This window comes from Mytilus galloprovincialis, chromosome 11 (assembly GCF_965363235.1).
Source record: "Mytilus galloprovincialis chromosome 11, xbMytGall1.hap1.1, whole genome shotgun sequence".
In the NCBI taxonomy this organism is placed as follows: domain Eukaryota; kingdom Metazoa; phylum Mollusca; class Bivalvia; order Mytilida; family Mytilidae; genus Mytilus; species Mytilus galloprovincialis.
In genome coordinates this window covers 13805568-13822930 of record NC_134848.1, presented here as the reverse complement: position 1 = coordinate 13822930, position 17363 = coordinate 13805568, and the positions used below count along the sequence as shown (strand labels likewise).

At 32.2% G+C, this 17363-nt stretch overlaps 1 protein-coding gene across 1 annotated transcript; it reads left to right on the top strand.

Annotated features, from left to right (window-relative positions):
* Positions 1–2891: 2891 nt before the first annotated feature.
* LOC143051010 (uncharacterized) lies at positions 2892–16517 on the top strand. The gene is made up of 9 exons (XM_076224081.1): positions 2892–3037; positions 4232–4537; positions 7746–7803; positions 9061–9131; positions 9933–9995; positions 10688–10763; positions 14279–14353; positions 16022–16090; positions 16403–16517. The coding sequence occupies exons 2-7, from the start codon at positions 4276–4278 to the stop codon at positions 14280–14282; spliced, it is 534 nt and encodes a 177-aa protein (XP_076080196.1). The 5' UTR covers positions 2892–3037; positions 4232–4275; the 3' UTR covers positions 14283–14353; positions 16022–16090; positions 16403–16517.
* The last annotated feature ends 846 nt before the right edge of the window (positions 16518–17363 follow it).

The following is a 17363-nucleotide window of genomic DNA, read 5'->3' as shown; positions in this document are numbered from 1 at the left end:
TTTACAATTATAAGGTTATAAAACCTTACTGTGCCTCCTAGTGGTCTTTAAAGTAACTAGATATACTACATAATCTCTATAAAATTTATATAATGTTATCGTCTTAAATTTTGAGTTTTTCCATATTCCGAAACAGTAGACATATTCATCAAACATGAGGCTTCCTGAAAATAGAAGAAGGGGGGGGGGGGGGCACGAGTGAAAATTCTTAACTATGAGCCATACTTATATATAAAGGCTGCATTTCCATTACTCCAAAGTTCCACTCTACCAAAAAAAAAATGTGTTCCCTTTCCTTTGTTCAATGATATGTTTTCATACTTTATAAATGCAAATTTTGCCAAAATTGTTTTATATAAACACTTTAAAAAATAATATTAGTCAAATTATGTCATACATATGCATGATATGGTTTTTTAACATAGAACTATGACAATATTTCCATGCTGACCTAATTTACATAATTTGCGAACATCATGGACGAATAGTTAAAATATGAAAACATCAGAGCTTTTGATGTTTTTTTCTTACAGGTATAAAAATATATGATCCAACTTCAGTTGCAGATTGAAAGTTGCTGGAAAAAATTGGAAATTGAAATTATATTAAGATTTGTGTTATTTGTGTTCCAAACAATTGAACAACAGAAACACCAAAATGCAACAAAAACAAAACAAATACATCATACATAGAAACGAACTATTTGACAACAACTGCCATGTTCCTGATTTGTACAGTACATTTTAGGAAACATGGGGGGAAGGGGGTAACTTGGTTGTTTTCCAAGCCAAACCTCCCGTTAGTTTGGCAATGTTCAACAATAACTACATGACTATGAGGTCCTTTTTATTTTGTTTGACATCAGTGCTATATTTGTTTACTCCCCCCTTTTTTTTTAAATTAGTGAGAAATACTTAAAAAATTTAATTGGCTTTTTCAGCATAGTCTGTCTGTCTTTGATTTGAGTTATTTAACTCTAACTAAGTCAACACCATGAACCATACGTTAGAAATGTATTTGATAAAGCACTTTTGTATGATTTCGAAGCAAGACAAATTATTGCGCTTTGTAACAACACTTTCAAGCAAAAGATGAACTACATTTCAGAACATGGCTAACAGTTGACTTTGTTTGATGTGTGATGAAATGATTATGTTTTATTTATGATATTCATTGTTACTTTTTGCAACTTCCTTCTATTATGATTAGCATAGTGTGAGTATAATGGTCTTAGATATGAAGATATATGGGTTGTTTATACCGTTTGCCTTGACACCAGAAGTTTGTATATTTACTATTTTGACTAATAATATTTTTTTCTCCTCATTTTATGGATAGAAATATAGATGCTTATGATGAAAATGAAGTACAAATTGGAAAACCACGACATTTTAGCAATTCCCCTTGTCTTGACAATATTGGCTTTTCAAGTAAGTATACACATTTTTATTATAAATCGACCCGAATGGTAAAGAACACCTGTGTGTGTCTATCATTGCGTTTGTGCGTAACATTTCCGTGACCAAATGTCACAAACAAAATTTTCAACATGTTCAAGCTAAGAAATTGATTGAGAACATTAGCATTGACTGCTTTGTACAAATAACACGGGTAAATATCGTTTAAGGCCCGTCTTTTTCGCTTTCGTCATTCAGCTGTTACATGTTTTGTCCACGAGTGGTAGAAGAAACTACTGGTTTGTAGTTTCTGGATTTTTATATCTCAACGCTGAAAGGGTTGTATGTATCCATTATCCCATTTTATTGGTTCACTTTTACTGTTTTGGTTTTAGTTCTGTATTTGCTTTCGCCTAATCGGTTGATGACTATTAAATAGTGAGGGTATCACCAGCCCAGTAGTCAGCACTTTTGTGCTGACATAAATTATCATTGATATGGTTATGTTTATAAATTAACTGTTTACAAAATTTAGAATTTTTGAAATTCTAAGGCTTTTCTACCTCAGGCATAGAATACCTTAGCTGGATTTGGCAAAACTTTTAGGAATTTTGGTCCTCACTGCTCTTCAACTTCGTACTTTATTTGGCCTTTTTAACTTTTTTGGATTCGAGCGTCACTGATGAGTCTTTTGTAGACGAAACGCGCGTCTGGCGTATGTACACAATTTAATCCTTGTATCTATGATGAGTTTTTCGCTACGTTTGTACTTAAAAATTGCACATTGTATGGTTGCCTGATTAAAATGATCACTTCGGTTGTAATGCTTTTAGATGTGTCCGTTAAAGAGTATTTGATTTTAGAGATATTTAAAGCAAATTAACTATCGTAAATGATTTATGTCACAAGAACAGGCAGATGCAGTTATAATTACTTTTGCTGCTATCTATGATGAGTTTATCTACAATGACATTCAGTGTATCGTAATCTTTGTTGAAATGTGTGATCCTTGACGAGAAAAAGTGCTTCATACGAAAGTAAATATAATAAAGGCCCGAACATAGAAAATAAAAATTTATGAAAAAAACTCCACCTTGCAATATGGAAATTAAATGAAAGGTATACACCTTTTAGTAACTTCAAAAGCATAACACGTTTCCGATAAAATAAAAATAAAAAAACAGCGAATTTACACAAAACACAAAATTTTTTAGATTTACTTTTCAAATTCATCTTAAGAAAAGTGACGTTTAAAACAATATTCATAGTTTGATTCTTTTTGTTTATAGCAAATTGATATAAGGTTAGCCATCAACCAGACTTAACCCACCATATTTTATGAAAAGTACCTTGACCAAGTTATGAATAAGTCAGTTGTTTTTCATTTACTTTTGTTATTTTGTGTACTTTCTTCTCGAAATTAATACTCATTAGAATTAAAATTACCTTTAATTAAATAAATGTACATGTCTTACAGATAGTATATGTTGAATCGTACAGCTTAAAATGTCCTTCACAAGCCAACTGGAAACTTCGAGCACAAGTGAAGTGTAACAGCACATTGAAATACTTTTGCTTGTACAACAATGTTGAAGAAAAATATACCGAGGGATGTAAGGGACCAGACTGGGATAGAAAAGGTATTCAAAAAAAAAATATTTTCTAACTACACGAATTGATCTAATAAGGTATGTGCTGGATACATTTTTCGCTAGCCCCTTCGAATATTTGAGTCAAATCAAATTTTCAACTACTTCGAAAAACTGTATTTATGTATTTACTCAATTGTTTTGTGATAAGAAATTGCGAAATCAAGAAGCGATTAGTATGCATGTTTTGTCAGTTTTATTGATTCTTCATTTCAATACTAATTAAGGTTTAAGATGGCTATGAATATTTTGTAAACGAAACGCGCGTCTGGCGCAAATCCAAAATTTCAATCCTGGTATTAATGATGAATTTATTTACAACCGCTTGTTCGATACCACTGCTGGTGAAGTTTTTATTCCCCGTAGGTATCACCAGCCCAGTAGTCAGCACTTCTGAATTGACATGAATTATCATTGATATGGTCACATTTATGAATTAACTGTTTACAAAACTTACAATATTTAAAATACTACGATTCACCTTAGGAATATATTACCTTAACTGTGTTTGGAATATTTTTTTAGAAACCTCATCTTCGTACTTTCCTTGGCCTTTTTATCTGTTTGTTTAATTCGAGCGTCACTGACGAGTCTTGTAAAGACAAAACATGGGTCTGGCGTACATACATAATTTTACTCCTGGTATATCTGATGAGTTAATGTATGCACACAACCATCAATTGTTCAAACAATCATGTACATGCTGACTATGAGTTGCTGAAATTTGGTCTCCCAAAGTATAAGGAAAGTGTTAGCATTTAGTAAAATATAGGTCTGAATTTAAGTCGGGCCCAATATATTTACCGTTTGTACTGTTTAATTGTATCTTAAATGTTCAAACAAATTTCGAATTTTCAATTAGTTTGGAATCGAACATTACTGAAGTGATAAGTTTGAGCATCTGGTGCTGTACAATTGGTGCATTGAACGTTATGAAAGTTCAGGATTCTGGCATTTAGTTCGACGAATTCAAATGCAAATCGAGAAAATAACATCATGTGATTAGAAAGTATGAAAATAGTATCTTTATTATAAATCCACGTTTGCATATCTCGATATATGACACTGAAATAGGCATTACTACCAAAACGTATCATATAAAAAAAATCAACCCCAAAACAAATAAGTAGATAGAATATATAATAACGTTTACCTTTTTCTTTACTATTTCTTGTTACATTACAGGAAGTAAGCGAATATTTGCCGTGTCCTTTACCAGAGGAAAATGTATGCCGAAGCGATACCAGCCTTTTCAATTTCAAACTAACGACAGCATGAGTGACTGTATCTACTCTAAATCAATCTGTAATGGAGAAGGACACATTGTATATAATGACGATTCATCAAAGAATGATAGAACATGTCGATGTGATTATAAAAGAAATTATTCATTTATTAAAACCCCAAGACATGTTTGTTATTGTTTACCATCAGAAGAAGACTGTTCCTGCTACATTAAATCATGTCCAGTAAACTTAACCATGACGGCAGGTATGTTACTTAAACTTTCACTTTAATGACATTATGGAATATGTTAATAATATTAAAAGTTTCTGATCCACAATATCAAAGTCAAAGATTTAATAAACCATTCCTTGCACATTCGGTGGAAGTTTGAACAGTATTTCTTACAATACTCATAAAGCGGGTTCTGTTCATTCCGGCAGATAAATCAGTCAATAATGTAGTGGTGGTGTGTCGCATATACCTCACGGAAGTTCTCCAAAACGAAAATATCAATGCATCTACATTCAGATCTGTTCGCTCAACAGAGAGTGCATTCTTTGAAGTCAGGAGCCTCTGGCCTTTGTTAGTCTTGTATCATTTTAATTTTAGTTTCTTGTGTACAATTTGGAAATTAGTATGGCGTTCATTATCACTGGACTAGTATATATTTGCTTAGGGGCCAGCTGAAGGACGCCTCCGGGTGCGGGAATTTCTCGCTATATTGAAGACCTGTTGGTGACCCTCTGCTGTTGTTTTTTATTTGGGCGGGTTGTTGTCTCTTTGACACATTCCCCATTTCCATTCTCAATTTTATATCACCATTTAAATTCCATTTCATCTCTGCATCTAGTGAGTATACTACGTCTAATCTATCAGTGCGTCTAACTATATCCATTACTACTATCAAAGCAAGTGATATAATCTTTTTGTAATTATATAAAGCTTATCATGCATATGCAAATAATTGTATCAATTATTTCTGGCGTGTTAAAAGTTCTTTAGATGTTTTAGATAAAAATATATACTTTCGATGGTCCTTTAATTTCTGTTGACATTTACAATTTTCTACTCTCTACACTATATTTTCACACAATTTCATCAAACAAAATTTTCATATTCAATTAAATGGTCTTAAGAAATGTCACTGCAAACAACATACGATGTTTTAACTCGTTTAAAGTTTTTTTCTAAAACGAAAAAGGAAAATATGCTAGATACACTAACTGGAAATGTAAAGAAATGAAAGAGGCTTTTAATTTTCTCACTTCATTACTAAACTAAGTAAAGACACGTCATTGTTATATTTGATTGAATAATTTAACATACCTACCATTATCCTGATGATAGGTTTTCGTTGAATTTTCCAGAGTTCTCTATATACGATACCGCAATTTACCAAAAGAAACGTACTCTTAATATGTCTAACATACACAGCAGTAGTTGTCCTTTTCTAGATTTAGACATTTCAATTTCAAAAGGGCAACTCCATACTAACATTAAAAGAGACGATTTATTATTCCCTATTGCTTAATTTCACTTCTTAGAAGTGGATGTTCCTTTCGCTCTATCATACAGTTATATATCGCCGCTCGTTCGTTATGCCTGTATGTATAGTGATGTCATAGATTTTAACGAAAGTAATTAATGCTGATTCAAAAAATTTATCATACTTTAAGATATTAAAATTATATTTAGGCTCTCAATAATGACGACTACAGTATGTACACTAAAAAGATTTATCCTTTCAAACTGACAAAAAATAAAGTTTATACTAACAATGAACACTGCCCATTCCTGTATATTGATATCTATATCGTTAACGGGAAGCTTAATACCAACATTTTTGATAAAAGAGATGATGTTTCACTTTCTATTGTTAAATATTCATTTTTAGATATTGACGTTCCCTCGTCACCATCGTATTGTGTTTATATACCTCAAACTGTTCGATTTGCTCGTGTATATAACAAATTAAATGTGTTTGATTTTAAACGAAAGAAATCTCTATGTATTACTAAATAATTATTAAATCTGGGTTTTTGATATCACAACTAGTCAAAACAGTCATGATACAGGTTATGTTCGTCTCATATATTTTATGATGGTACGAAACTAATACGGGAGGATGGTTCTTGGTTGTCATATGATGAAGAAATAATATTTCAATCAGTTTAGTTGATGTCTGGAGCTGGCATGTCAGTGACAGCTAGTAGTATTTTGCTCATTTGTGTATCATTGTTATTTTACGTTTTTGTTACCTATTCAGATATCGGACTCGGATTTCTGTTAACATGAGTTTTACTGTGCGTATTGCTATGTATTTCTTTTTACCACACTGGCTAGAGATAAAGGGGTTTGGTGGAGATCTCACAAACATCCTTAACCCTAAGCGCCAGTACACCTGTCCCAAGTCAGGAGTTTCTGGTCTGTGTTAGTCTTGTCTTGTTGTTTTTTTTTGCATTTCAGTTCCTGTATATGTTATGTGACGACAATAGTCACTGGACAAGTACATACTTTTATTTAGGGGTCAGCTGAGGACTACCTCCTCGTGGGGGAAGAGATATATTTCATGTATTGAATACTGTTTAATGGTAAAATTAGCATCAAATAATACATTTTATAAATAAAAATAAAGAACATGTTTTCTTATTTAAATTGTTTTATTTATAATGTCTGGTATTGATGAACTGAGATAAAATAAAAATCAATTTAATATTCCAATCTAATCAATCGGTATAGAAAATACAAATCAAGGTAAAATAAAACTGAAGGCATCGCATGACACAATCTATAAAATAGTAAGAGCAAACGACAAGTGTTGTATTATTATTAAGGATCTGAAAAAACACAAACGAGCACAAACAAAACTCCACCTCTAAAACAGTAGCGGAAGTGTAAACGACGTATCACAAAATTTTGACGTTGTGACGTTGCATGGGGGTGGCCGCTACGAGGTGTACATGTATCATTAGTTGAGCTGGATTGTCTACGACAAATCATCAAGTCTTGATATAGTTATTCCTGTCAAATGGACATGATTTGCGACGTCAGTGCGCATAATTCAAACTCTGATCGTAGCAAAAGCTTGTTCATGCTCATTTTGGAGTAACCGTATCATCAAATTGTTGATTAATTCCTCATTTTTTAAAATGACAATGTTTACTAAATGCAGTAGCCCAATTGTTGACATCAACAATTTAAAGAAAAAATGCTTCATTGTTTCACGACGCACTCGATTACCAGACGAAAAATTAACATTGAGGATTTTCGTCCAATTCGTTTCGTTTTATTTTTATATAAAATAAGACTTAATAGATGCTTTTTGTCGTTGAATACAGAAATAAACTTATACAGAAACTTTTAATTGAAAAATATAGAATTATTGACAAATTTAACTTTTTTCAGTTAATTTTGTTGACTAGTGTATTCAGTGCTTGGTGTGTATTCGAACTTCATTGTCTTTTTATTTCAGATTATGATTGCAGTTCCAACACGTACAATAAAAAACTAAAATGTATGGAAACAACCAGGTACGAATCGAAACGGATTCTTTGAAGCATGTCTTTAGATATGGTTGTTGTGACTAAAAAGTGGCAATAGATTAACATACTTAAGCCCATACATTGCCAAACTGTTGTACCCTGCTACTTAGACTTAAGGCTGCACTTCGTAAATACAGCAGTTTCTCAAACCACGGCTCTTTTAAGGAGATATATAATATTTATAGATAATACATTCTGTTTACGTACTGGTTCCCAGTTATGATCTCCATGTTTCATATCGTAGAGACAAAACAATCATATTGAAATCTGTGGTAATCTTTAAGTCAAGGTAGGTGTAGTATACAATTTTAGTGTAAGTTTGAACTCTTAGAAGTTTGGGCATATAAGTGTTGAAAATATGTCGCACTGCCTAATATTTTTACATTTCAGAAGAATATTTGTTCAAAACTTCTATAATTTTAGCCGTAAAAGGAGGTACATTTGGAAATTGCATTGTAAATGATTAGAGACATGCAACCCTAATGTAACGTTATCAGTGTATGAATAAACAAAAAAATGATGAACAAAGGTAATGCTATAAAATATCTCGTCCTTTTTCTAAAAAAAATATTCAAAGGAAGATACCAATACGTTGTTGATGAATATTCAACTTTCAAAATAATTCATGATGGTCTTGAAGTATGTATTCTAGATACTGATGTTCTTTTTTTCTTGTATATTTTTAATCGTATCTGTTCATTTGTTTTTGTATTATCTTAATGTGATGTTTCGATATTGATAAATCCTGCCATTGTGGTACTGTGCTATGGTAATTTTCGTATTCTTGTCTTATTCTTTTGATATGTGTTTTGTCGTTAAAGTCTGTATATATTTTTTATCTGATTGTTCACACTGTTGTTTGTTATCATTGATATTATACTGTACCCTATTGACTTCGTTATCATAATTCTTGACATTTTTGCCTATAACATTAAATGGAGAATTGGGACGGGAAACAACAACCCGACTAAAGAATACTCCATAATGCTACCAATGGGTCTTCAACACATCAATAAAAATCGTTATCTATATAATGTAATTCTATGAAACTGTCATACAGGTGAGAAGTTCAACAAGTTTTACAACATGGTTTAACCCAACATGTCCTACATAAAAAAAAACTGTACAAAGTCAGGAATTTGACAGATAATTTACTTTTTTTGAGATTTTGATTTCCCTATTTGACAAAGACTCTCCATTTTGATTTTTGTTTGAAGTGGTTTTATCATTTTGCTTTTTTTGCAGTAACTCAAAGATTAAAGACGAAAAAACAAAAGTGAATATGGAAAAAGATGACTTCTTGCGAAATAACATATGTAAGATATGATATTGCCTTAAAGTAAACGTATTCGTGATGGTTATTTATAGCAGATATTCAACGCGATATATAGCTTGAACGAAACCTGAATTCATATGGAGAGTCTATATGAAACTATGAAAAACATATCTTCACCAAGACAAAAATTCAAGCTTGGGAATGGTATCGTTTTTAACAGTGGAGGCCATGGTTAACATTCAACACTTGAACTACATTACAAATCGTTTAAATTGTTGAATAATTACTCTCAAATTATTTTTGTCTGAATTTTGTAATATTTAATATCACTCCACGCTAATACATTAAAGATTAAGACACAGTCTCTACTCACATGTCAACAAAATGTACTGTAGTTCGAAAATGTGTCAGAAGTTATCATTTTTATATCTAAAATTTTAAGAAATTGAAGATAGGTTAATCCGTATTAAAAATTTGGAGTTGCTTAAAGACCACAGAATTATATTTTTGAAATAAGGGGAGTAGTGGTCTCATCGGCAATTATTATACATTCCCATTTTATAATATTAAACATCATTTTTTTCAATGTGTGAGTTGTCTTTCCCGTTTGCAAACTGAATACAATAGGAATTATGCACATAGAGCTATCAATGAAATTAAGGTTCAAGTTTAAATCGTCACATGTGCTTTATATACCTATGTTATTTGTTTGGTTATATGTTGAAAATGTTACACTTACAGAACACCTCAGGTGAGCTTATGAGGGTTTTTTTATTCTAATTTTTTGTTTTTTATATTGTATACTTTTTCTCTGATTAAGTCTTGTCTTTCAAATTTGCAGCATCTGGGACTACTACTCCTGCAGTTTTTATATTGATTTATCTTTGCCTCATTGGTATATGTGGTTAGTATCAATAATGCATACAAATCAGCGTTACCAGTTTCTTTTAAAATAATAAGATTAATTTGGACATCGATACAAACACATGGATCATCTCGGGATAAAGCGTCTCATCGTTTGTAATCTTGTATGTATCCCAAAATTCAAAATGTCTTTTCTATTTAACCCTTTCATGTCATCATACAATTACAACATGTGCAATGCCTCATAATGCACATAAACCTTTTTGTCCCAATTATTTTTATAAAAGTAAAATAAAACAAATACTGAACTTAGAGGAAAATCAATTCGGAAAGTCCATATTCACATGGCAAAATCAAATATCAAAACGCATCAAAAACGAATGGACAAGAACTGCCATATTCCTGGCTTGGTACAGGCATTTTCAGATGTAGAAACTGGTGGATTAAACCTGGTTTTATAGCTCTAACCCTCTCACTCTGATGACAGTCTCTTCAAATTCCGTTATATTTACATTGATATATTTTGATAACAATTTTCGTTTCCACATTGAGTATTTTTTATCAGTATCTTTGAACTAATGGTACGATTACTGTCTTTAATTGTGAAAAAAAACCCACAATAATTTTGTTTTATTGTAATCATTATGTAACATTTGAGATATGTAAAAAGTTCAAAATGTAAACGAATGAAAGTCGACAAATTCTGTTTAAAAAAAAATCTTTCTTTTTCAGGATTTACAAGTTCATCAAAATGGTTAAGGGAAAAGTTGAAACCTTTAAAAAAACTGTTTCGAGATAGGTTTAACAGGTAACGTTTACAGTCAACATAACATTTCATCATATACTTTTAGGTTTTGTCTATTTTGATCTACTCTCATATAATTGGATCTTTAACATTTAGATTACAAGTACAACTGGTGAATGTGAATACAATAAGATGTTGAAATAAAAACCTGATGACACAAGTTACACGATGTTATCATAAGTTCAGAAGCTATACGCAGTTGTTTTTATTCAGATCATGTTATATGAACTGATATTAAATTAAGATAGCAAAGCTGATATAGGACATAAAGAACACACCGGCTTTTTAACCAATATGATGTGTTTGTTTTTATTCAAAATTATTTTTTTTTCTTTTCAATTTATATTAGATGAAGCATTCCAAAAAGTCTCAGTATCAAATATCTGTAGAAAAAGGCAAGCATGTTACATATTGATTCAGTTATAGTATGCATTGCATTACTTCTAAATATTCTTGTGGAATCCATAAATTAGTTTCATTTGAGTGACCAATTCGAACATACATTTTTATTGCCATATATATTTTGCTCTTAATTTTGGGAACAGCTTTTGTTTTGTTTTGATTTTATCTATTTAATTGATAGCTTATTCATTTGAACGTATCCGAATACAGGGTCTCACTTGGTGTTAAAGCCTAGTTGTGTTTATTCATTATAATGAAACTCTGAAATATTTTGAAATCATACACATTAATAATATATCAGCATACAAATATAGTGAAGAGGAATGTATTATATCCCACACAATCAGTATTTGTTCTTGTTTGTGGTGGCCGGTCAAGCCATTTCGCGTTTTCGCCTTTGCGTGTTCGGGCTTTAGCACTATATATTATGAAGGGTGACAACGCGAAAATGCGAGATTGCCTGAACCTTGCACCATACTTGTCTGATAACGCACATTCCAACTCTGAATATTTAATATACATTCACTATGGAATGTATTACTAATTCGTAAAATCAATAGTCATAAGATGATATTTATACTTTTTGTAACCGATTGTAAAAATATTGACAATTAGTTTCAATGGTTTATGCACATTATGAAAAGCAATCATATTTTCTAAATATCTTACTATTTCAAGAACAAATAATATAAAATTAATAGCAAAATTAAATTCGTGTGTTTTAATTTTAAATGTTGTGTACTACATCCATATATTGATTTACAGCTACAAATTACTCACTTGCGTACTTAATGCCACTGTATGCCGCTGGCGTATAGGGCAGAAATAAATTCTTTGTTACTGTTTCTGTATTATCACCATTTGTTTACAAGTAAGGGGTTGTTAATGTTAGTCCTAAGCTAAACCTCTATCGTGAAGGTCCGGTTTTTCTGTCAGGATGTTCCGTTCCTTAAACATTTGCTGTAACTTAGCTGACGAGTTTCATCTACCCGCATTTCCATGCTGAATTTACTTCCATAGCTTTTGACTTTTGAAAAGTAATTCACAAGGCAGTGAAGGTATTTACTCCATAGCTGGGTACTAGGTTTGTAGGCATAAGGGCCTGTCCATACACCGGTGGGTCTGCATGACTTGCACCTAAGGGCCTGGTCTCCTCTGATACCTTGTGGTTCTGCTTGGAATCAGATACCCAGTTTACATATGCCAATTGGAGAAGGATTTCATATATGGCCACATTGGTCTAACTGCACGAGAGGCTATAACTGACAGGAAATACTTACGCATTCGGCTTCCTTTTCTTAGCAACCTCCTATTCAGTGGTGAGGTTAGGGGAAAAATGACAATCAAAACATCATAACACACCTACAAACACCCACACACAAACACACACACACACACACACACACACACTGTGCACATTGTACAATAATTCCTTCAAATGGCAAACGCATTTCATCAAGGACTCAAGCGAGTTCAAGTTTACGAAATATTACTCATCTGACAAATTGTGCGCTTGGGACATATTGGTCAAGATCTATTTAAACACGAACTTGGGGAAAATAACAATTACAAAGATATTTAAATAAGTGTCCGAAAAACCCAGGCCGAGTAACTAAATTCATAAAAAATATATTCAAAATTGGAACAGACAATTATAATTAATGAGTATATATACTGCAGCTGTGCTATTTGAGCAGTCAGGTTGAATTGAGTATATATATTCATATGTGATATACAGTCACTGACCATATATCTGTAAAACAAAACATGCATTTCTGTCACTGCACCTTACATTACATTTAAGGATTATTTACAATAGATCATTCAGCTGATCTGTAACAATTCGATCTTCATGTCCTATTTATCATGTGCTGGATTACGACGATATTAAAACTGACGAGGAAAAGTAACACCCAGCCACCGCAAGCTTTTTTATTGGGAAGCCTATGTGGTCGAGTGGTCTAGCGCGTCGTGCATAGTGCAAGACGATTCTGTGCCACAGTATCGCAGTTCAAACCCCACCGAGGGAAGAACAAACAGTTTTCGAATCCAAATTTACAGAACTTTCAATTTTGGGCTGATGTTTAGACAAAATGTATATACAGATTATTTTCAGCACTTTATGACCATCACTTCTGTTGACCTGGTGGATTTGTAGGATCCTTTACCTTGATTCCTAATATATCATGTACTGTGTTACGATGTTGGATCAAAACTGACGAGGAAAGGTAACAGCCGGCTACCTACTTTTTTTTTAAAGGGAAGCCTAGATGGTCGAATGGTCAAGCGCGTCGGGCAAAGTGCAATACGATTTTGTGCCACGATATCTCAGTAGCGTGAGTTCGAATACAAGGAAAGAACAAAGCAAAATTCGAAAGCAAATTTACAGATCTTACATTGTTGGACTGATGTTTAGACCAATTATATATGCAGATGGTTTTTTCAGCCCTGTATCACTTTCCCTGCTTGTTATCCGAAGGAAGCATATTTTGTAGAGTCGTCACTGGTTCAGACGTACTCATAAAATAAATATTTCTGTGCATGCATCTTTTACATTAATTTGTAAATTCCTTTACAATAGATAATTCAGATGATCTGTAACAATTCCATCTTCATGCCATATATATGATGTACTGTGTTACGACGCAAGATTAAAACTGACGAAGAACGATAACAACCGGTCTTCGTCACCTTTGTTTCTTGTGAAACCTTAGATGATCTCATTTTAATAACAAAAACGAAACCAGACAGTAAATTAAGTAATTTGACCGCAATTTATTTTCCATATCCAAAGTTGAAAGGAAAACTTACACTATAAATGAACATTGAAACACTAGATGCCTCGCACGACATCTGACTCGCAACTGGAGTTAATATTGAAGGCCATACCTTGACCTATAATGGTTTACTTTTTATGAATTGTTGCTTGGATGGAGAGTTGTCTCATTGGCACTCATACCACATCTTCCTATATTTATTGTCATATAAATCGTTTCTATACGTTACCAGTACAAAAAGAATGTATGTGATAGTTGCATTTTAATATTTTTTATTCCTACTTGTAAGTTAATAAGAAGTCCTATTTTCCATTCAATATTACACAAATGTCTTTTCAGATGAAGATTACATAGAAGTTCAAACAACAAAGTCGGAGTTTCCGATTAACGTAACTGTTTATGAATCATTTGAAGGTATATCTTAAATGTCAAACCCATCCATATAATGAATAAAAAATGTACAAATATCAAAACAAATAGGAAATAAAATAATGAGAATGGAAATGGAAAATATGTCAAAGAGACAACAACCCGACCAAACAGCAGACAACAGCCGAAGCCAACCAATGGGTCTTCAATGCAGCGGGGTCTCACCTGCATTGTCAGAAGGGGTCTCACCTGCGCCCAGATAAGATTGTGTACTAATGTTGAAAATGGACGTCACTCTAAACTCCAAAAGATAGAACATGTAGAAATAAACTGAACTTTACATCCTTTGTTTGATCATATCTGCAAGAACGCGATAATTACGTGCATGTTGGAACCAGATATTTTGATACTTGACTTAACATTATTCGTTTTTTTTATATTACATAAAATTCAGATTGTACGAAAATGCAAACAGTATTAGTCGTGATTTAAATGAATATTAAATTCTTGAACAATCTTTATTTATACGAATACATTTTTTAGATCAAACTTGCACCCATTTGCCGTATTTAAAGATAAGATGTGGTACGAGTGCCAATGAGTCAACTCTCCATCTCATATCACAAAACATGCATAATACTGCCACAAAAGAGGGGCGAAAAATACCAGAGCTACAGTCACTCTCATAGATAGAATAGAAACTGAAACTAAAAAAGGAAAGACTAACAGACAAATAATAGTACTATAGACACAACATACAAAATTAAAGACTGAACAACCCGACACCCATCAAAAACTAGGGGTTATCTCAGGTGCTTCAGAGTATCCTGCTCCACATATAGTACCCGTCTTGTTGCTCATGTTATTACAAACCCGATAAATTCGGTAGGTCACATTCGTGAAAAGGTAACGGGATTGTAGTAACGATATAGAAACATATCCGCTATTGTCTTTGAAACGGTTAAGTAATAACGGCCAACCAACTCGTGATGGCATCCGTAAAATTTACGAAGGTATAAATTCTTGGTTTCTGTCTTGTTCACAGCAACCCTCTATGAAGGAAATCATGATAGGAAATACAAGCTCGGGAATATCGTATCATTTCAGAAATTTCTAAAAATTCTACAAAAAACACAACACTCTAATACCTTAGCTTTATTTACGTATGGTTGATTACCAACTGTAACGTTGATCCACTTCAGTGTTTATAGGTATAATTTATTGCATGCACCTTAACACCAGATGGTACTAATATAAAAGTGTAATATTAAACTTAAAAAAAAAATACATATGAAAATATATTGGACGATAATTTCGAAAGTCTTATTACTGGGATATCATTTTAAATAATATCAGCAGACTGAAAATAACTGTGTTATCACGAATTTTGGTATTCAAACTTGGGTTCAGCGATATTTGTAGTTTTTCAAATTTCGAAACGCAAATGAATAAGTTCCTTTTTTGAAGTATCTCAAAAATTTCCGCCATCTCGAAATGAACCAACAGGATTCAATCTCTGATACATTTTTGTATGTTATTGTATTATGTCATGAATTTTTTTTCCAAAATTAAGAGAATATGCTCAATTGACGTAAGGCAACCATTAACCTATCAACAAGTCATGATAATGTGTAGAATATTTGTATTGGCATTTTTTTTAAATTAGGAGGCAAATTGCAAATGTGAGATCAGTTTTTTACTTGTTGATTTTAGAGGATACTGAAAGTTTTAAATCGTCCAAAGACAAAGCAGACGTAGATGTGGACACACCATTAAGAATTGGTGAGTAAATGTATATCTTAAGCTCGTTATAATTTTTTGTCAAAATATCTGGTCTATATTTGAATGTGATCACCAATAATATCAATGAATATAGAGGATATGAATTATATGAATTATATGTATAATATTATTTTTTATTTCATCCAAAATATTATAACTTTAACATTATGATTCAGATATAACCAAGTGAAATATTTAACCATTGTTTTATTATAGAAGGTAATTGATTTGGAAATCGTAAACATTCCTATATAAATGCTCTTCTTTTTCTTTATTTTCATGTTCTACATATACCATTTGTATTTTTTCCAGCTGAACTTGAAACAGATGAAGCAAATTATTTACGAATAATTCATCTTCTGTTCAGAGTGGCGTGTCCAGTTATTCGAATGATTTTTAACAATGAGATCCAACCTAACCAATTAAGGGACATTCTGGATAAAAAGAAGAAACAAATGGGAAAAAAATACAGAATGAAGGGAAAGAAAATGAATGATTTTCAGTGGAATTTATTATATGGATCCGTTAAAGGTAGGCCATAAACGTAGCACTCTACTATATAGGCCCATAACATTTACCGTTACACATTTCTCTTATTATTTTCTGCTTGTTAGATAATCTTTCTACCAACAAAAGAAAGTTAAGTCAAAATTCAATTTGAATGCACGTAAGTTAAACATCATCCCAACAATGAAAAACATCAAAACCGCCTAAGGGTAATTATATGGTCTCCAACAATGGTTGGGTGTTTGTTATCATATCATCCTCGTTATTATTTTTGCCAAATTACATGGTTTTCACAAATTATTTTGACGTTTTTTTCACCTATCTTGTTTTGGTATGACGTTTTCTTACTACTTTAAAACGCTCCGAACCATTTTGGAGATGTTTCCATAGCGCGATATTTTGTATATCAACAAATACCAAAGCAGAACACTATAAGGTTATACACGCACATTCCAAGGTGAAATAAAGCAAACATTCCAAATATTCGTGTCCGTCGAATTTGACAAAAAAATCAACCTTTCTATTTATGTACCTTCTTTATATGTGAGGCATAATGGATCTGCCTATTTTTCCAGAGCTTTTGCAATCACTCACAATTTTTAGAGGGGTTCATGTTCATTATATGTTGTGTTTTATATTCTTTGTTTGACTTTTGTTCATTTTTCTAAGTTTGCAGTGGCGTTATCTGTTCATTATTAACTGACTTTAATAGAGTTTAAAAAAGAACATTTACAAGTGATATTTACTAGTAAATTTAGTACCTTTT

What these genes read in the sequence shown, in the direction of transcription:
- LOC143051010 (XM_076224081.1), top strand. Translation starts at nt 4,276, where the DNA reads ATGCCGAAGCGATACCAGCCTTTTCAATTTCAAACTAACGACAGCATG. An exon ending in AAACTTAACCATGACGGCAG is followed by an intron (nt 4,538 to 7,745) that starts GTATGTTACTTA and finishes TTTTTATTTCAG; the next exon opens with ATTATGATTGCAGTTCCAAC. An exon ending in TTGCCTCATTGGTATATGTG is followed by an intron (nt 9,996 to 10,687) that starts GTTAGTATCAAT and finishes TTTCTTTTTCAG; the next exon opens with GATTTACAAGTTCATCAAAA.